Genomic DNA, 21,815 nt, shown 5'->3' on the forward strand with positions numbered 1-21,815 from the left:
CCTCCCCAGTCCCAACAATTTATTGATGCCTTAGGCTACTGGGTCAATTTGGGAGCTTGCATGCTACGACTCCTTCCTTGAAATGCCTTGAAAAGGCTGTCGTTTGCACAATTTCACAAATAATCACCGGGACAGAAACAAACCTGTCAACTTTTCCCGGGTTTATCGCGTATTTTAACTTTTTCCTCGCTGTCTTAGGAGGAGCTGCAGGGCCGTCGCAAGGCGAGGCCCTGTGCGAACTTAACAGATGCAAGGCCCTTTTCACTTACGTGCATGAAATCATGTGATAGCTTACTTTACACATAGCCAAGGCTACCGTCGGTGTATTTTAATAGTAGCCTATAGTCTAATAAGCTACACCAGCTTGCCTTTAAGAGGGGAAATTCAATTGTATAGCCTATAACATTAGCTGAGTCACATATTTGGCCATATGGTGTTTATCATATGCTACATCACGAAACCAAATAGTGTAACAAAGGCGAACACTTTAACAGGGGGAATTAATTGGGCATGAATCATTGTGCTGAACGGTATTTGTCAATGAGCAGAAACACACACGACATTCAAACTATTGATAAGATGTACTGGTCTGTATCTATAGGCTAACATTGGACAAATAAATGACACTGACTCGCCATATCCTGACTGAAAAACATTTTCTTGCTTTGCCGCAAACTCAGCAATGAAATCATAGGCCAGTTTGCAGGTAGCCTAACGTCTTTTTCATAGAAGGGAGAACCCAGTCTCTCCTGTGACATGGAGGTGCGCAAATAGTTTTTAATAGCCTGTTCAACTTCGAAAAGCTTCGTTCACCCGATGCCAGTCACTGATCGCAATTTCAAAGTTCGGAAAGCTTCATCTTTTTAAGTTTTAAGTGCAGTGGCCCCTATCTGCCCCCTTTGGAATTATATCTCGAACCTATTATAAGGTCCAGTGCGTTATGTCCTGGGATTCGGATGTGCTCAAAAAGAAAAGAAAAAACACTTTTTTATAGATGGTTATGAGGAGCAATGTGAGAGAGAAATTTGATGATCATTGATCGTTGTTTTGGGACGTTAAGCCTTTTCCATAGGCATCAGTGAAGGAGATTGAAGAATGACCATTTTTTTATACGAAAATATTTCTTAACTACAAAAACTCAGTGTCTAAAAACTCAGTGTCATTCAGACTCAACCCTCTTGTTGTTTTATTATCTTTTTCGTTGTCGTTTGAACGTGGGCAAGCAGGCATGTTGCGGTTGCAATTTAAGTGACATTTCTACAGTAGGCCTAGGCCTACAACATGCTGTTAGGCTGGGCTACTGTCAATGTACTTGTACAGGTAAATGTTCAACAATTGCTGGTGTACAGGTTATATAATCAATTAACTAAATCATTTGTCCAGCTGTTTAAACATTTTTTCGTGCTACATTCAAACGCAAAAGGTGCTTTGATATATTTTTCGTTTGAACGTCGGCAAGCAGGCATGCTTTGGTTGCAATGAATGAGGATAATTGCTTTTTTTTGCATTATTTTGAATATGACTCGCTCCAGTCTCAACAGCACGTACTTTTTCCACACGCTAAGTTCTAACACACATAGGCCTATCCCCTCTCGCTTTCTCTCTCTCCATCCCTGCACACGGTGCTTTCTTAAAGGAGCTGCACCATTTTACAACAATTGCATCTACATTTTCATATTAGAATGTTTTGTCTTAAGTGTAAGCTTAAAAGTAAGTCAGTCGCATCAAAAATAGTAGTGGCACCCAAGTGACACCTTGTGGTTGTTTGTGTCAACTGCAGTTTGTGCCATTTCTGCTGAGAAAATGGGGTGCGTGATTCATGAAGGAACCCGTCCAAACTTAACGGGGACCCACTGTATGTGCGTGCATGCGTGTCTGTGTGTGTGTGTGCGCCTGTGTGTGTGTGTGTGTGTGCGTGTCTGTGTGTGTGTGTGTGCGTGCGTGCGTATGTGTGTGTGTGTGTGTGCATGTGTGTGTGTGCATGTGTCTGTGTGTGCGCGTGTGCGTGTGTGCGTGTGTTTGTGCGTGTGTTTGTGCGTGTGCGTGTGTGTGTGTGCATGCGCAGGCAGAGGCAGACCTGCAGTCACAAGGTAATTTTGCAGCAATTGTCTATATTTTCTACTCCCCTACATTTCTACGATACATTCCGTTACATTTTTTGATCAGTTTTTTTTCCGCCAAAAGGCCTACTTGTGTTAGAGTGTTGGGTTAGTTGGGTTAGAGTTAACCATGTGAAACGCCTGTAGGCCTAGTTGGGTTCGAGTTTGGGTTAACCATGTGAAACGCCTGTGGGCCTAGTTGGGTTAGAGTGTTGGGTTAGAGTGTTGGGTTTGAGTTAACCATGTGAAACGCTTGTGGGCCTAGTTGGGTTAGAGTGTTGGGTTTGGGTTAACCATGTGAAACGCCTGTGGGCCTAGTTGTTTGGTACATGTCTACAGGTCTACACCCCAGTGGCGATTGCTTCTCTTTGAAACAGGGAAAGCTCTGATAAAGATGGTCAATTATTAAATGAATATTATTAAGGTGCTATATTGTTCTTTGAGGGCAAAAATGATCCCAAAACCCAGAATAGGCCAAACAGTAGGCTGTTGGCATGACAGACATGGCATAATGTAGCCTACCCTACACTGTTAAATAGGGCGCTACCTAACTTAGCCTAAATACACATCTGAAACAAAAGTCACAAACTCTGTAACTCCACATTACGGTTTTATTTACAGTATTTACAAAGACAAATAGAAACCAACTGTATTGCTCCCAAATTATGAGAATTTGAGCTGCAACTTGCCTTGCCTCTCGACTTCACCTGCCAACACTACGCATCCCTTGAACTTGAACCACTTCCTGTCAGATCGCGACATATGCTGTCAATCAAAAAGAGTCCAGCCTCTATAACGGTTCCTCCAATCACCATACAGAAGCTCGGCGTCCGGGCCATCCCACTGTCCCATTCACTCCCAGAGAATGGCTTCCCAGGCTTCCCTGGAAATGACGATTTTGTGGCGCTTGTCCAATAAACGTGTAGCTTTTCTGCACTGAGATCAGCCCACTCTGTTGTGCCATTGAACGTCCAGTGAAGCTGAGCGTCTATGGGGTTTTTTATGGATCGTGTCGTCACAGCAATGTATTACGGGTGCGAAATCACGATAAATGGCTGCGAAACCTTATTGCTAAAAAAACTAGCCATGAAGATGAACATGTTTTCAGCATGTTGTAGTTGGAATAGTAGGCTAGAAGCTTAACTAATGTAATAGTAGGCTAGAAGCTTAGCTAATGTAATAGTGTTATTTGATGTGATTTTCCGTGATATTTTAGAGGAGGCTGAGCTTCCCCTGTAGTCTTAGAGCAATAACCAGTGTGTGTGTGTGTAGACCTGCAGTAACGAGGTCAAGTGTATCTGTGACCTGGGCTATGTGGGGAAGGTAATGTGTGTGTGTGTGTAGACCTGCAGTAACGAGGTCAAGTTGTGGCGATCAAACCTGACCCCCTATAATAAAGTAATGTAATGAAAACATGGCAGCTACATACGGAAGATGGTCAGCGTCTATAAATAACAGCCCAGGTAGCGCTGTCTCCGCCTCTCTCGTTTCCCTCTACCGGTGTTTCGTCTGCTGTGTGTTTGGTTCGCTGGTGTTGCCCTGCGTAGGCTGAACGTGACGACAGGTAGAGTGTTTTGCCTTGTGAGAGCGGCCTGGTTGGTCCTTGTCTCGGACGCTCCGTGAGTATTGCCTAGCCTCAAAGAACTGTCTTTCCCCATTGTTCGGCAGGTTGATAACTCCACCGAGTAGTTCAGAGTTTTGTGCGTGTTTGGTCTAGTCCAAACCGAGCTCCGTGATCACTTTGCAATAACGAACTGTTTTATCATTGTTCAGCAAGCGATCACGGCAGCAAAGTTGTTGTTCCTGGCCTGTCGGCCTGTCTTGCCCCATTCGTTCCGTGATCTCCTTGCGCTGTAACTGTCTTATCATTGTTTGCAGGAGTCACGCAACGTGGGTAAGCTAGTAGTTTTGTGCGAGTTGTTCGGTCCGACGCGACAGTAGCGAAGTTGTAGCAGCTGGCCCACTTCTCTGTGTTGTCCTGTGCTCTTTAAAAGCGCTCTTGTTGTTTAGTCGTGAGCGGCGCGACTTTAAGTTGAATATAGATTACATAGGCTACCGGGGAGGGTTTCCTTAGGGGTTTTCCTGGGGATTATTATTTTGTCTTTTGGGGATATTTTTATTTCTACATTTTCCTTTCCTCCGGCGCCGGCCTGCCTTTATTGTAATCTAATCTAAACTGTAAACTGAAAGCAATCACGTTTGTGCTCTAGTTTTGGAGAGCTCTTCTTTTGTTAAGTGATTTTGCTATTTAATGTTATTTTGTTTATTGGTTTATCCACACTGGGAGCTTTGAAGCAGTCGGCTATGTTGTAGTAGCCAATTAGTTATAGCCTGTTTAACCTGTTTGAATTTATTGTGGCCTTAGGCCGAAGAGGTCTTTTTTGACCGAAGATACTTTTCGTTTTTGGACCTTTTTGCGTCTTGCCTTTTTGCATTTTTTGTCGAGGCTACCGCCTACCGCCTCCTAGTGGCCTGACCTAAAAATAGGCTGAATGGACTGCTGCTGCTGTTGTGATTTGTTTGCTTGTGTGGTGTTCATGTGTGTCCTGAACAATATATTCCACTTTTGAACACACCTGTTTGCATTTCTTGAAGTCTTTTAGTTAGAGTTAAAATCATTTAATGTTTGTGGTGCTTTATAAAGCCATTTAGTTATTATTTCTTAACTTTCGTTTATCTTCACTCTGTCTGAGTGGTGGTGGATAAATCCACCTGGCGCCCAACCGTTACGCTACCCCACTACCGCCACAGATATTGGCGCCCAACGTGGGGCCCGAACTATTGCTCAAACTGTACTTATTGTACTTATTTTTGAACTTGGAAGTGTTTTGAATTTCATTGTTGAATTGTGTATCATTCAGATAAGAGCTTGCAGGCCTGTTTGAATTTGAATCTTTGTGATGTGTTGCATTTGTATTGACTGACTGTAGCATTGTGTAATCAGTTTCTGAATTTGCTTACTGTACTTTTGATCTGTGGTACATTAGAGTAAAATAATTTAATCATGGAACAGCTTGGCCCTGTCGAGACCATATCATATTCTGAGGATATGTCCCTTCTACTACCCCCTTCTATTCCTACACCTGGTGTACGGGTAGAGTTAGACTCTTCAGATATAGAAAATTTTGTTTTCCCACCACCTCCTCCAGATAATGATGAGGGCACAATAGTTGATCTTGAGGTTTTCTCCCAGGCCATTGATTCTATGAAAACAGTGTTTGAAAGCACCATTGCCTGTCAGAGACAATGGCTTGAGGAGGGCTTGAAGCATGTTTCCAAAGAAGCTGTTGAAGCTAAAGGGGATGTTTCTCGTTTAGTGGAAAAAGCGAATGATGACCTGCTTAATACTATTGCAGAGCGCATCAGAGAGTTACTCTCAAAATGCATAGAACACATTCAGTGGAACTCTAAGCAGACATCAACTGAGTTCCAGACCCTTCTAAAAGCATCACACACTGGTTTATTGGATTCTTTTTCTATTTCTGTCTCTGACCAACTGAATAGACTAGTTAAGCCTGAGCTGCAGGACCTGCAGTTACAGATTTGTGGCATCAAAGATTCAGTTGAAAGTCTTGCTGAAAAAGTTAATGAGTTGAATGTTACACCAACTTATCCACCTTCAAGAGTCGTGAGCTCTTTTACTGGTATCGGTTATCAACAGAGGTCTTCTACTAATGTCGAACCCGAGTCCAAACCTGATGCTTTACCTTCAGTTCTCCATACTGGTGATCGGCATTTGCCAATCAAATTGATTTTTCCCTCTTTCGGTGGTTCAGATGATGACACTGACCCACTTTTGTATATTTCTAAGTGTAAGGACTTCCTTGCTCTGCGACCCATGTCCAATTCTGAGATCTTAGCCACTATGGGGAATGTCTTGCATGGCACAGCACGTAACTGGTGGGAGATAGCCAGAGAAAAGGTGCACACTTGGGTTGAGTTTGAGAGGCAGTTCTTAGAATCGTTCTTGTCTGAAGACTATGCAGATGAGTTAGAGGAGAGAATCCGACATAGAGTTCAGTTACCCCATGAGAGTGTGAGGGATTTCACCTTCGCATTCCAGGCCCTGTACAAGAGGTGGAAGCCTGAAGCGACGGAAGATGAGATTGTTAAAATGCTTTTTAAAACAATGAATCCTCAGTTAGTTAGCCAACTGCGTGGACGCACGCACACTGTGGATGAAGTTGTTAGACTTGGGCAGCAGCTTGAGAAAGATCTAATACATCAAAGAATGTATGAGCAGAAGGTCCTTATGACTAAAACTCCTAAAATTGAAGCCCCTGTCCACGTCTCAGAACTGTCAAAGAGAAGTCAAAAAGCTGATTTCAAACCACCTGTTCCTCTGTTGTGCTGGCGTTGCCAAAGCGCACACCCTCCTGGAAGCTGTCCGCAGTTTCAACCTCGAAATCAGCCAGTGAAAAGCTTTGGTCCTCGTCAGGCTAACCCCAATAAGGGTACTGTCTCCACGGTTACGAGTTGTAACCAGCCCTCCTTTAAGTCTCAGCCTGTTGTTAGGCCTAAGACAAACTCCATGCCTCCCCAGTCTGGTCCAGTGGTAGTATTGAGGCAGCTGGCAGTGCCAGTCACAGTCAGACGCTGCCAGGGCAAGGCACTGGTAGACACTGGAGCTACATATAGCTTAATGAGTTTTGATTTGTGGAACACAATTAAAGCTCCAAATGAGAAACTTGAGCCATGGCATGAAGGACCCCTGTATCTTGCAAACGGTACAAATACCCATCCTGTAGGTTGCAAGGTGTTAGAGTACAGTATGCATGGACATAGCTGGAGTGTTCTAACTGCGGTGCTTGCTGTTAATGTCCTCGCCTATCCTCTAGTGCTTGGGTTGGATTTCATTTCTGTTAGTGGAATGCAGCTTAATGTGAGGGATCAAGCGTATTCTATTTTGGGGGACCAACAAGGTAGAGCCTTCCCTTTTCAAGTCATGGCAAGACCCAGAGATAGTTGGGGTATTCAGTCTTCTCCAACCACTACTGCTGCCTCACTCATGCTCTCTCTGCCACCATCTTCCCTTTGTTCCTCTGAGCCTAGTAGCTTTACTCCTGCTGATGAATTCTACATTAGTTGGGGCTTGCACCCGCCATCCTCTCTAACCACGACTTCTGCCACTGTCATAACCACTATGCCTCCATTTTCCAGTTTGGCAGAACCTAGTAGGTCTATTCCTGCTGAGGACCTGCAGTCACTGTTACAAGCTGCTGTGAGTCAGAGTAGTTTAAGTGGTCAAAATGCAGAGAAGTTACAGACTCTTCTGTTGGCAAATCCTGAGGTATGTACCACCAAACTGGGTCACACCTCTTTGCTGCAGCACAAAATAAAGCTGAAGGGTGATGTTGTAGTTACTCAAAAGCCATACCGCTGCCTGTTCACAAACTTCAGGAAGTAAAGGCTCACATTGAAGACATGCTATCTCAGGGAATCATTGAGCCTTCCCATTCCCCATGGGCTTCACCTGTTGTTATGGTACCCAAAAAGGATGGTAGCACTAGATTTTGTGTTGACTATCGTCGTTTGAATTCCCACACTGAGAGAGACTCGTTCCCATTGCCGACTGTGAATGAGATCCTGGAATCACTGGCAGGGTCTGCAGTGTTTAGCTCTTTAGATCTGAATAGCGGCTATTGGCAAGTGGAGGTTGAACCTGCCAGTCGTCCCATTACCGCTTTCATCACTCCTTTTGGCCTCTATTCTTTCAAGAAAATGCCATTTGGTCTAAAAAACGCGCCTGCTAGTTTCCAGCGGCTCATGAATAGCGTTCTACAAAGTTGTCTTGGAAAATGCTGTTTTGTTTATCTTGATGTTATTATCATATATTCTGCTGACCTTGACCAACACTTTGAAGATATCCAGACTGTGTTTAATTGTCTCAGAGACGCCGGCCTCACCCTAAAACTCAAGAAGTGTCACTTCTGCATGCCAGAAATCAAGTTCCTTGGTCATGTTGTGAGTAAGGAGGGAGTGAGAGCAGACTCTGAGAAAACCGAAGCGGTGAAAGCCTATCCAGTTCCCAGTAATCTGAAGGAAGTTCAGCGCTTCCTTGGATTAGCTGGATGGTACCATAGGTATGTGCCGAATTTTTCTGTCGTTGCGGAGCCTTTGAATGCTCTAAAGAGAAAAGGGATGACATTTAGATGGACAGCTGAGTGTCAGAGGTCGTTTGACACCCTCAAACAACATTTGACTGCTCCTCCGATCCTTGGTCATCCTAACACTGACTGCACCTTCATTGTTTACACAGATGCGAGTGCCATAGGTCTCGGTGCTGTACTTGCTCAGAGATCGTCAGCGTTGGCTGATGAGGAAGTGCTAGCATATGCGAGCCGGTCACTCTCTGGTGCAGAGAAGAACTATTCAACCACTGAGCGTGAGTGTCTAGCTGTGATGTGGGCGCTAGAGAGATGGAGACACTACTTAGAGGGAAAACCGTTTGTAGTGGTGACCGATCATTCCTCTCTTCTTTGGGTGTTCAACACCACTAAAGCAAACTCTCGTCTGGTGCGTTGGGCCTTACGGCTGCAGGAGTTTTGTTTCACCATAGAGTACAGGAAGGGTAAATTGAACGCTGCTCCTGACGCGCTCTCCCGTGCAACCTGCCTTGGCGGTGAGAGTTCCTTGGCTGTGTGCAGTGCAGATTTAGACAAGCTTGTTCCATTCCCTTTGACTGACGATGACGTGTGGAAAGCACAACAGGAAGATCCTGAAAGTCAGGGGCTATACAGAATGGTAACTGAGGCAGAGAGCACCACTGGTCCGTGTGCCTTAGAGTATGCAATTGTGGAAGATAAGGTCTATCGTAAAACTGTGCATCCTCAGCGGGGTACACATTATCAGATCTTTGTCCCCAGACCATTGCGTGACTCTGTACTCAGAGCTTACCATGACACCCCACTGAGTGGTCATTTGGGTCGTTATAAAACTCTGAAAAGAGTAATGGATGTGGCTTACTGGCCAAAGATGTGGAAGGATGTTGGAGATTATGTCCAGACCTGTCGTGTTTGCCAGACCCATAAGCCAGAGTGTGTCAAACCTGCTGGTTACTTGCAGCAGACTGAAGTTTCAGAACCATGGCAGATGCTTGGTCTTGATCTCATGGGTCCTTTGCCGCAAAGTTCTCTGAGGAACACCCAGTTACTGGTAGTGGTAGATTACTACACAAGGTGGGTTGAACTCTTCCCACTACGTCAAGCTACTGCAGAGGCAATTAGCAAATGTCTGCTTAAGGACATTTTCACTCGTTGGGGTGTCCCGCAGTACATTTTATCAGATCGTGGGCCGCAGTTTGTGTCTGATGTCTTTAAAGACCTTTGTGATCGCTGGGGTGTGGTGAAAAAACTAACAACTACTTACCACCCGCAGACCAACCTCACTGAAAGGGTGAATCGTACCCTTAAGACGATGTTGAGCTCGTATGTGGGTGATCAGCACAAACTATGGGATAAACACCTCCCAGAACTGCGTTTTGCCATCAACACTGCTGTGCAGGAATCCACTGGCCATTCACCTGCTGAGTTACTGCTCAGAGGTAAAGTAATGGGACCGTTTGATAGGGTGTTACAGCCTCAGTCACATCACAGAGCTCCGCGAGATCTTGAACATCTCCGGTTGCTAGTAGCCAAGAACTTGGCAAAAGCAAAAGAAAAACAGAAAAGAAATTACGACAAAACTCGTCGGGAAATTACCTACGACAACAAAGAGCGAGTGTGGATGAGAGCTTATCCCTTGTCTCAAGCGTCTCATGGTTTCTCGGCAAAGTTGGCTCCTAAATGGGTTGGACCCTATAGAGTTGTGTCAAAGTTGGGACCTGTCAATTATCAAGTGGTGAGAGAAGATTCTTGGGAGGACTTGCGTACAGTCCATGTGAGCCGCCTTAAGCAATGCTTCCCCACTGCTGCTGAAGTTGACCGTAGAGAACGGGAGCAACTTTTGAAAATCTTTTCGGAACCTGATGTTGATGAGTTCCTAGGTTTCATTTAGGATGTCCTCCTACGATCAACTTTCCTTGTTTCTGTTCTTTCTTAGGTATAGACACCTATTGAATATCTTGTAATATGGGTGGTCCACTTTTGTCCTTTTTTAAGGGGAGAAGAGTGTGGCGATCAAACCTGACCCCCTATAATAAAGTAATGTAATGAAAACATGGCAGCTACATACGGAAGATGGTCAGCGTCTATAAATAACAGCCCAGGTAGCGCTGTCTCCGCCTCTCTCGTTTCCCTCTACCGGTGTTTCGTCTGCTGTGTGTTTGGTTCGCTGGTGTTGCCCTGCGTAGGCTGAACGTGACGACAGGTAGAGTGTTTTGCCTTGTGAGAGCGGCCTGGTTGGTCCTTGTCTCGGACGCTCCGTGAGTATTGCCTAGCCTCAAAGAACTGTCTTTCCCCATTGTTCGGCAGGTTGATAACTCCACCGAGTAGTTCAGAGTTTTGTGCGTGTTTGGTCTAGTCCAAACCGAGCTCCGTGATCACTTTGCAATAACGAACTGTTTTATCATTGTTCAGCAAGCGATCACGGCAGCAAAGTTGTTGTTCCTGGCCTGTCGGCCTGTCTTGCCCCATTCGTACCGTGATCTCCTTGCGCTGTAACTGTCTTATCATTGTTTGCAGGAGTCACGCAACGTGGGTAAGCTAGTAGTTTTGTGCGAGTTGTTCGGTCCTTTGGTGTGCACTCCATTCGCTCCGTGATCTCCTTGCATTAGAACTGTTTTACCATTGTTTGCAGGAGACACGCGACAGTAGCGAAGTTGTAGCAGCTGGCCCACTTCTCTGTGTTGTCCTGTGCTCTTTAAAAGCGCTCTTGTTGTTTAGTCGTGAGCGGCGCGACTTTAAGTTGAATATAGATTACATAGGCTACCGGGGAGGGTTTCCTTAGGGGTTTTCCTGGGGATTATTATTTTGTCTTTTGGGGATATTTTTATTTCTACATTTTCCTTTCCTCCGGCGCCGGCCTGCCTTTATTGTAATCTAATCTAAACTGTAAACTGAAAGCAATCACGTTTGTGCTCTAGTTTTGGAGAGCTCTTCTTTTGTTAAGTGATTTTGCTATTTAATGTTATTTTGTTTATTGGTTTATCCACACTGGGAGCTTTGAAGCAGTCGGCTATGTTGTAGTAGCCAATTAGTTATAGCCTGTTTAACCTGTTTGAATTTATTGTGGCCTTAGGCCGAAGAGGTCTTTTTTGACCGAAGATACTTTTCGTTTTTGGACCTTTTTGCGTCTTGCCTTTTTGCATTTTTTGTCGAGGCTACCGCCTACCGCCTCCTAGTGGCCTGACCTAAAAATAGGCTGAATGGACTGCTGCTGCTGTTGTGATTTGTTTGCTTGTGTGGTGTTCATGTGTGTCCTGAACAATATATTCCACTTTTGAACACACCTGTTTGCATTTCTTGAAGTCTTTTAGTTAGAGTTAAAATCATTTAATGTTTGTGGTGCTTTATAAAGCCATTTAGTTATTATTTCTTAACTTTCGTTTATCTTCACTCTGTCTGAGTGGTGGTGGATAAATCCACCTGGCGCCCAACCGTTACGCTACCCCACTACCGCCACAGATATTGGCGCCCAACGTGGGGCCCGAACTATTGCTCAAACTGTACTTATTGTACTTATTTTTGAACTTGGAAGTGTTTTGAATTTCATTGTTGAATTGTGTATCATTCAGATAAGAGCTTGCAGGCCTGTTTGAATTTGAATCTTTGTGATGTGTTGCATTTGTATTGACTGACTGTAGCATTGTGTAATCAGTTTCTGAATTTGCTTACTGTACTTTTGATCTGTGGTACATTAGAGTAAAATAATTTAATCATGGAACAGCTTGGCCCTGTCGAGACCATATCATATTCTGAGGATATGTCCCTTCTACTACCCCCTTCTATTCCTACACCTGGTGTACGGGTAGAGTTAGACTCTTCAGATATAGAAAATTTTGTTTTCCCACCACCTCCTCCAGATAATGATGAGGGCACAATAGTTGATCTTGAGGTTTTCTCCCAGGCCATTGATTCTATGAAAACAGTGTTTGAAAGCACCATTGCCTGTCAGAGACAATGGCTTGAGGAGGGCTTGAAGCATGTTTCCAAAGAAGCTGTTGAAGCTAAAGGGGATGTTTCTCGTTTAGTGGAAAAAGCGAATGATGACCTGCTTAATACTATTGCAGAGCGCATCAGAGAGTTACTCTCAAAATGCATAGAACACATTCAGTGGAACTCTAAGCAGACATCAACTGAGTTCCAGACCCTTCTAAAAGCATCACACACTGGTTTATTGGATTCTTTTTCTATTTCTGTCTCTGACCAACTGAATAGACTAGTTAAGCCTGAGCTGCAGGACCTGCAGTTACAGATTTGTGGCATCAAAGATTCAGTTGAAAGTCTTGCTGAAAAAGTTAATGAGTTGAATGTTACACCAACTTATCCACCTTCAAGAGTCGTGAGCTCTTTTACTGGTATCGGTTATCAACAGAGGTCTTCTACTAATGTCGAACCCGAGTCCAAACCTGATGCTTTACCTTCAGTTCTCCATACTGGTGATCGGCATTTGCCAATCAAATTGATTTTTCCCTCTTTCGGTGGTTCAGATGATGACACTGACCCACTTTTGTATATTTCTAAGTGTAAGGACTTCCTTGCTCTGCGACCCATGTCCAATTCTGAGATCTTAGCCACTATGGGGAATGTCTTGCATGGCACAGCACGTAACTGGTGGGAGATAGCCAGAGAAAAGGTGCACACTTGGGTTGAGTTTGAGAGGCAGTTCTTAGAATCGTTCTTGTCTGAAGACTATGCAGATGAGTTAGAGGAGAGAATCCGACATAGAGTTCAGTTACCCCATGAGAGTGTGAGGGATTTCACCTTCGCATTCCAGGCCCTGTACAAGAGGTGGAAGCCTGAAGCGACGGAAGATGAGATTGTTAAAATGCTTTTTAAAACAATGAATCCTCAGTTAGTTAGCCAACTGCGTGGACGCACGCACACTGTGGATGAAGTTGTTAGACTTGGGCAGCAGCTTGAGAAAGATCTAATACATCAAAGAATGTATGAGCAGAAGGTCCTTATGACTAAAACTCCTAAAATTGAAGCCCCTGTCCACGTCTCAGAACTGTCAAAGAGAAGTCAAAAAGCTGATTTCAAACCACCTGTTCCTCTGTTGTGCTGGCGTTGCCAAAGCGCACACCCTCCTGGAAGCTGTCCGCAGTTTCAACCTCGAAATCAGCCAGTGAAAAGCTTTGGTCCTCGTCAGGCTAACCCCAATAAGGGTACTGTCTCCACGGTTACGAGTTGTAACCAGCCCTCCTTTAAGTCTCAGCCTGTTGTTAGGCCTAAGACAAACTCCATGCCTCCCCAGTCTGGTCCAGTGGTAGTATTGAGGCAGCTGGCAGTGCCAGTCACAGTCAGACGCTGCCAGGGCAAGGCACTGGTAGACACTGGAGCTACATATAGCTTAATGAGTTTTGATTTGTGGAACACAATTAAAGCTCCAAATGAGAAACTTGAGCCATGGCATGAAGGACCCCTGTATCTTGCAAACGGTACAAATACCCATCCTGTAGGTTGCAAGGTGTTAGAGTACAGTATGCATGGACATAGCTGGAGTGTTCTAACTGCGGTGCTTGCTGTTAATGTCCTCGCCTATCCTCTAGTGCTTGGGTTGGATTTCATTTCTGTTAGTGGAATGCAGCTTAATGTGAGGGATCAAGCGTATTCTATTTTGGGGGACCAACAAGGTAGAGCCTTCCCTTTTCAAGTCATGGCAAGACCCAGAGATAGTTGGGGTATTCAGTCTTCTCCAACCACTACTGCTGCCTCACTCATGCTCTCTCTGCCACCATCTTCCCTTTGTTCCTCTGAGCCTAGTAGCTTTACTCCTGCTGATGAATTCTACATTAGTTGGGGCTTGCACCCGCCATCCTCTCTAACCACGACTTCTGCCACTGTCATAACCACTATGCCTCCATTTTCCAGTTTGGCAGAACCTAGTAGGTCTATTCCTGCTGAGGACCTGCAGTCACTGTTACAAGCTGCTGTGAGTCAGAGTAGTTTAAGTGGTCAAAATGCAGAGAAGTTACAGACTCTTCTGTTGGCAAATCCTGAGGTATGTACCACCAAACTGGGTCACACCTCTTTGCTGCAGCACAAAATAAAGCTGAAGGGTGATGTTGTAGTTACTCAAAAGCCATACCGCTGCCTGTTCACAAACTTCAGGAAGTAAAGGCTCACATTGAAGACATGCTATCTCAGGGAATCATTGAGCCTTCCCATTCCCCATGGGCTTCACCTGTTGTTATGGTACCCAAAAAGGATGGTAGCACTAGATTTTGTGTTGACTATCGTCGTTTGAATTCCCACACTGAGAGAGACTCGTTCCCATTGCCGACTGTGAATGAGATCCTGGAATCACTGGCAGGGTCTGCAGTGTTTAGCTCTTTAGATCTGAATAGCGGCTATTGGCAAGTGGAGGTTGAACCTGCCAGTCGTCCCATTACCGCTTTCATCACTCCTTTTGGCCTCTATTCTTTCAAGAAAATGCCATTTGGTCTAAAAAACGCGCCTGCTAGTTTCCAGCGGCTCATGAATAGCGTTCTACAAAGTTGTCTTGGAAAATGCTGTTTTGTTTATCTTGATGTTATTATCATATATTCTGCTGACCTTGACCAACACTTTGAAGATATCCAGACTGTGTTTAATTGTCTCAGAGACGCCGGCCTCACCCTAAAACTCAAGAAGTGTCACTTCTGCATGCCAGAAATCAAGTTCCTTGGTCATGTTGTGAGTAAGGAGGGAGTGAGAGCAGACTCTGAGAAAACCGAAGCGGTGAAAGCCTATCCAGTTCCCAGTAATCTGAAGGAAGTTCAGCGCTTCCTTGGATTAGCTGGATGGTACCATAGGTATGTGCCGAATTTTTCTGTCGTTGCGGAGCCTTTGAATGCTCTAAAGAGAAAAGGGATGACATTTAGATGGACAGCTGAGTGTCAGAGGTCGTTTGACACCCTCAAACAACATTTGACTGCTCCTCCGATCCTTGGTCATCCTAACACTGACTGCACCTTCATTGTTTACACAGATGCGAGTGCCATAGGTCTCGGTGCTGTACTTGCTCAGAGATCGTCAGCGTTGGCTGATGAGGAAGTGCTAGCATATGCGAGCCGGTCACTCTCTGGTGCAGAGAAGAACTATTCAACCACTGAGCGTGAGTGTCTAGCTGTGATGTGGGCGCTAGAGAGATGGAGACACTACTTAGAGGGAAAACCGTTTGTAGTGGTGACCGATCATTCCTCTCTTCTTTGGGTGTTCAACACCACTAAAGCAAACTCTCGTCTGGTGCGTTGGGCCTTACGGCTGCAGGAGTTTTGTTTCACCATAGAGTACAGGAAGGGTAAATTGAACGCTGCTCCTGACGCGCTCTCCCGTGCAACCTGCCTTGGCGGTGAGAGTTCCTTGGCTGTGTGCAGTGCAGATTTAGACAAGCTTGTTCCATTCCCTTTGACTGACGATGACGTGTGGAAAGCACAACAGGAAGATCCTGAAAGTCAGGGGCTATACAGAATGGTAACTGAGGCAGAGAGCACCACTGGTCCGTGTGCCTTAGAGTATGCAATTGTGGAAGATAAGGTCTATCGTAAAACTGTGCATCCTCAGCGGGGTACACATTATCAGATCTTTGTCCCCAGACCATTGCGTGACTCTGTACTCAGAGCTTACCATGACACCCCACTGAGTGGTCATTTGGGTCGTTATAAAACTCTGAAAAGAGTAATGGATGTGGCTTACTGGCCAAAGATGTGGAAGGATGTTGGAGATTATGTCCAGACCTGTCGTGTTTGCCAGACCCATAAGCCAGAGTGTGTCAAACCTGCTGGTTACTTGCAGCAGACTGAAGTTTCAGAACCATGGCAGATGCTTGGTCTTGATCTCATGGGTCCTTTGCCGCAAAGTTCTCTGAGGAACACCCAGTTACTGGTAGTGGTAGATTACTACACAAGGTGGGTTGAACTCTTCCCACTACGTCAAGCTACTGCAGAGGCAATTAGCAAATGTCTGCTTAAGGACATTTTCACTCGTTGGGGTGTCCCGCAGTACATTTTATCAGATCGTGGGCCGCAGTTTGTGTCTGATGTCTTTAAAGACCTTTGTGATCGCTGGGGTGTGGTGAAAAAACTAACAACTACTTACCACCCGCAGACCAACCTCACTGAAAGGGTGAATCGTACCCTTAAGACGATGTTGAGCTCGTATGTGGGTGATCAGCACAAACTATGGGATAAACACCTCCCAGAACTGCGTTTTGCCATCAACACTGCTGTGCAGGAATCCACTGGCCATTCACCTGCTGAGTTACTGCTCAGAGGTAAAGTAATGGGACCGTTTGATAGGGTGTTACAGCCTCAGTCACATCACAGAGCTCCGCGAGATCTTGAACATCTCCGGTTGCTAGTAGCCAAGAACTTGGCAAAAGCAAAAGAAAAACAGAAAAGAAATTACGACAAAACTCGTCGGGAAATTACCTACGACAACAAAGAGCGAGTGTGGATGAGAGCTTATCCCTTGTCTCAAGCGTCTCATGGTTTCTCGGCAAAGTTGGCTCCTAAATGGGTTGGACCCTATAGAGTTGTGTCAAAGTTGGGACCTGTCAATTATCAAGTGGTGAGAGAAGATTCTTGGGAGGACTTGCGTACAGTCCATGTGAGCCGCCTTAAGCAATGCTTCCCCACTGCTGCTGAAGTTGACCGTAGAGAACGGGAGCAACTTTTGAAAATCTTTTCGGAACCTGATGTTGATGAGTTCCTAGGTTTCATTTAGGATGTCCTCCTACGATCAACTTTCCTTGTTTCTGTTCTTTCTTAGGTATAGACACCTATTGAATATCTTGTAATATGGGTGGTCCACTTTTGTCCTTTTTTAAGGGGAGAAGAGTGTGGCGATCAAACCTGACCCCCTATAATAAAGTAATGTAATGAAAACATGGCAGCTACATACGGAAGATGGTCAGCGTCTATAAATAACAGCCCAGGTAGCGCTGTCTCCGCCTCTCTCGTTTCCCTCTACCGGTGTTTCGTCTGCTGTGTGTTTGGTTCGCTGGTGTTGCCCTGCGTAGGCTGAACGTGACGACAGGTAGAGTGTTTTGCCTTGTGAGAGCGGCCTGGTTGGTCCTTGTCTCGGACGCTCCGTGAGTATTGCCTAGCCTCAAAGAACTGTCTTTCCCCATTGTTCGGCAGGTTGATAACTCCACCGAGTAGTTCAGAGTTTTGTGCGTGTTTGGTCTAGTCCAAACCGAGCTCCGTGATCACTTTGCAATAACGAACTGTTTTATCATTGTTCAGCAAGCGATCACGGCAGCAAAGTTGTTGTTCCTGGCCTGTCGGCCTGTCTTGCCCCATTCGTACCGTGATCTCCTTGCGCTGTAACTGTCTTATCATTGTTTGCAGGAGTCACGCAACGTGGGTAAGCTAGTAGTTTTGTGCGAGTTGTTCGGTCCTTTGGTGTGCACTCCATTCGCTCCGTGATCTCCTTGCATTAGAACTGTTTTACCATTGTTTGCAGGAGACACGCGACAGTAGCGAAGTTGTAGCAGCTGGCCCACTTCTCTGTGTTGTCCTGTGCTCTTTAAAAGCGCTCTTGTTGTTTAGTCGTGAGCGGCGCGACTTTAAGTTGAATATAGATTACATAGGCTACCGGGGAGGGTTTCCTTAGGGGTTTTCCTGGGGATTATTATTTTGTCTTTTGGGGATATTTTTATTTCTACATTTTCCTTTCCTCCGGCGCCGGCCTGCCTTTATTGTAATCTAATCTAAACTGTAAACTGAAAGCAATCACGTTTGTGCTCTAGTTTTGGAGAGCTCTTCTTTTGTTAAGTGATTTTGCTATTTAATGTTATTTTGTTTATTGGTTTATCCACACTGGGAGCTTTGAAGCAGTCGGCTATGTTGTAGTAGCCAATTAGTTATAGCCTGTTTAACCTGTTTGAATTTATTGTGGCCTTAGGCCGAAGAGGTCTTTTTTGACCGAAGATACTTTTCGTTTTTGGACCTTTTTGCGTCTTGCCTTTTTGCATTTTTTGTCGAGGCTACCGCCTACCGCCTCCTAGTGGCCTGACCTAAAAATAGGCTGAATGGACTGCTGCTGCTGTTGTGATTTGTTTGCTTGTGTGGTGTTCATGTGTGTCCTGAACAATATATTCCACTTTTGAACACACCTGTTTGCATTTCTTGAAGTCTTTTAGTTAGAGTTAAAATCATTTAATGTTTGTGGTGCTTTATAAAGCCATTTAGTTATTATTTCTTAACTTTCGTTTATCTTCACTCTGTCTGAGTGGTGGTGGATAAATCCACCTGGCGCCCAACCGTTACGCTACCCCACTACCGCCACAAAGTGTATCTGTGACCTGGGCTATGCGGGGAAGGTAATGTGTGTGTGTGTGTGTGTGTAGACCTGCAGTAACGAGGTCAAGTGTATCTGTGACCTGGGCTATGCGGGGAAGGACTGCAGTGTGTTGGACCCCATCCTGGACCCCACTCTTCCTGACGACCCTGAGCAACATAAAGGTGTGTATTCACATGTGTGTGTGTGTGTGTGTGTGTTATTTAAGTATACAGTAAGAGTGTCATTTTGTGGAGTTATAGGATTAGAGTTTGTTTGTGTGTGTGTTATTTAGTGTAATTAAAAATACTTCCATAGATCCATGTTTTGAATACATCTAACTACATTTGAACTCTATGTTATGAGCGTGTGTCTGCCTGCTTTGTCTGTAAGTATATAATCATATGTTTGTGTGTCTATGTGAGTGTATACTGTAAACATATGTTTGTGTGTTTATGTCAAAGTCAAAGTCTGCTTTATTGTCAATTTCTTCACATGTCAAGACATACAAAGTGATCGAAATTGCGTTTCCTACTATCCCACGGTGGAGACAAGACATATTTTACCAATTAGGTCCACAGACAAACATAACATTCAAGTAAACAATATAAAAAGTAAAAAATAAGAAGGCACATACAATGAAGAAATAAGAGCAGCAAATTTTGGTAGAAATTGTGCAATTGTGCATACAGTAGACAGTCAATATAATAGTGCAAAAGTCAGGCCAATAAATGGCTGAGGTAGTTCTGTTTGACCTAAGTATGCAAGTGGCATAGTGGTGCAAGTTATGTAAGAGCAGCAGAAGTGTTGTGTTTTCAGGACAACAAGACAACAACAACAAGTTGCAAAGTGTGCAAGTGTACAAGTGGAGTAGTGCAAGGCAGCCATTGTGGGTCTAAAAGTCCAGGATGTTATGTAGCTGAGGGTGGAGAAGGGGGAGAGAGTTCAGGATCCTAACAGCCTGGTGTATGAAGCTGTTTGTGAGTCTGGTGGTGCGGGAGCGCAGGCTTCTGTGCCTCTTCCCAGAGGGCAGTAGATCAAACAGATTGTGAGCGGGGTGACTTGCATCACTCACAATTGTGGTCGCCTTGCGGGTGAGATGGGAGGTGTAAATGTCCTTCAGGGAGGGGAGTAAGGCACCAATAATCCTTCTAGCTGTGTTCTGTGTATGTGAATATATAAACATATGTTTGTGTGTTTATGTGAATATATAAACATGAATGTAGGAATCCAGTAGCTTCTGACACATACATACAGAACAGGAAAAACACTCACAACGCAACTGTGAGATGCTCTACCCACCAGATTTCAGATACCAGGCAGGGAACTGTGGTAGAGTGGTATGGTAGAGTGTGTGTTATGTTAATGCAGTGAGATGTTATGGTAGAGTGTGTTGATGTGTGTGTGTGTGTGTGTGTGTGTGTGTTCTACAGGTCCAAGCGGTACTAACATCATCATTGGTGATGTGTGTGTGTGTTCTACAGGTCCAAGCGGTACTAACATCATCATTGGTTCTATTGCTGGTGCTATTCTACTGGGGGCCATAGTGCTGGGGGGCACAGGATGGGGATTCAAGTAAGAACTCACACACACACACACACACACACACTATATACATTACACACACATTATACTATATTATACACTATACAGTATACACACACACTATACACACACATTATACATTACATACACACATTATATACCATATTATACACTATACACACACATTATATACATTACATACACAATATACTATATTATACACTAAACACACATTACATACACATTATACTATATGATACACTATACACACATTACATACACACATTATACACTATACACACACACACTATATACATTACATACACACATTATATATTATATTATACACTATACACACACATTATATACAGTACTACACACACACACACTATTACACACACACACACACATTATATACTACACACACTATACACATTATATACTACACACACACACACACTATACACTACACACATTATATACTACACACACACACACACACTATACACTACACACATTATATACTACACACACACATACACACTATATACTACACACATTATATACTACTACACACACACTATTGCACACACACTATATACTAGCCATGGCCCACTGGTTAGCACTCTGGACTTGTAACCGGAGGGTTGCCGGTTCGAGCCCCGACCAGTGGGCTGCGGTTGAAGTGCCCTTGAGCAAGGCACCTAACCCCTCACTGCTCCCTGAGCGCCGCCGTTGAAGCAGGCAGCTCACTGCTCCGGGATTAGTGTGTGCTTCACCTCACTGTGTGTTCACTGTGTGCTGTGTTTCACTAATTTACCGATTGGGTTAAATGCAGAGACCAAATTTCCCTCACGGGATCAAAAAAGTATATATACTTATACTTATACTACACACACATACACACACTATTACACACACACACACTACACACACACATTATATACTACACACACACACTATACTACAAACACACACACACACACACACATGCTTGATGGTGTTTTATGCCCCCAATGTTGTCTTCCAGGCAGCGCTGCCACTGCTGACTTAAAGGCACCTAATCCTTAACCCAACCCCAACCCTAACCTTAACCCATGCCTAATCCTAATCCTAAACCTGACCAATGCCTAACCCTAGTGCCTTCCAGGCAGCGCTGCCTTGAAGACAATGTTGGGGGCATAAAACAGCAAGAAACCACATAGACACACACATACTATATACTACACACACACTCATACACACACTCACACACAGTTTTCTCACACTCTCTCTCTCTGTGCGTGTGTGTGTGTGTGTGTGTGTGTGTGTGTGTGTGTGAGTGTGAGTGAGTGTAGTTTATGTTTTCTCACACATTCTCTCTCTCTGTGCATGTGTGTGTGTGTGTGTGTGTGTGTGTGTGTGTGTGTGTGTGTCACTGCTCCCTTTTTTGTAGAAACATCCGCAGAGGAAGGTACGACCAAGCAGACCAGTGATGTCATCACCACCGGCACTCTCACTGATGTCATCACCCCAGAGCTCTTCATTCAAACAGACACACACACACACACACATAAACATATGCACACACACATAAACATATACACACACACACACACACACACATAAACATGTACACACACACACACACACACACACACACACACACATAAACATAAACATATACACACACACATATACACACACACACACATAAACATATACACACACACACACACACATACAGTGGGTCCCAGTTAAAAATTGACACTTCATTCACGATCATGGTGATTCACGCAGCTGGGTGAAATCTAAGTACAACTGCAGC

The 21,815-nt window shown here is 44.5% G+C and overlaps 1 protein-coding gene across 1 annotated transcript in view; it reads left to right on the forward strand.

Annotated features, from left to right (window-relative positions):
- The window catches only part of LOC121706223 (disintegrin and metalloproteinase domain-containing protein 11-like), a 95,908-nt gene extending 74,308 nt beyond the window's left edge, over nucleotides 1–21,600 (forward strand). Inside the window, exons 20-22 of the mRNA XM_042087758.1 lie at nucleotides 18,534–18,648; nucleotides 19,948–20,038; nucleotides 21,444–21,600. Coding sequence (XP_041943692.1) covers nucleotides 18,534–18,648; nucleotides 19,948–20,038; nucleotides 21,444–21,483 — 246 coding nt within the window. The 3' untranslated portion in view covers nucleotides 21,484–21,600. The remainder of the gene's footprint in view (nucleotides 1–18,533; nucleotides 18,649–19,947; nucleotides 20,039–21,443) is intronic.
- The last annotated feature ends 215 nt before the right edge of the window (nucleotides 21,601–21,815 follow it).

The sequence above is a fragment of the Alosa sapidissima genome, chromosome 3 (genome assembly GCF_018492685.1).
Source record: "Alosa sapidissima isolate fAloSap1 chromosome 3, fAloSap1.pri, whole genome shotgun sequence".
Taxonomy (NCBI): domain Eukaryota; kingdom Metazoa; phylum Chordata; class Actinopteri; order Clupeiformes; family Clupeidae; genus Alosa; species Alosa sapidissima.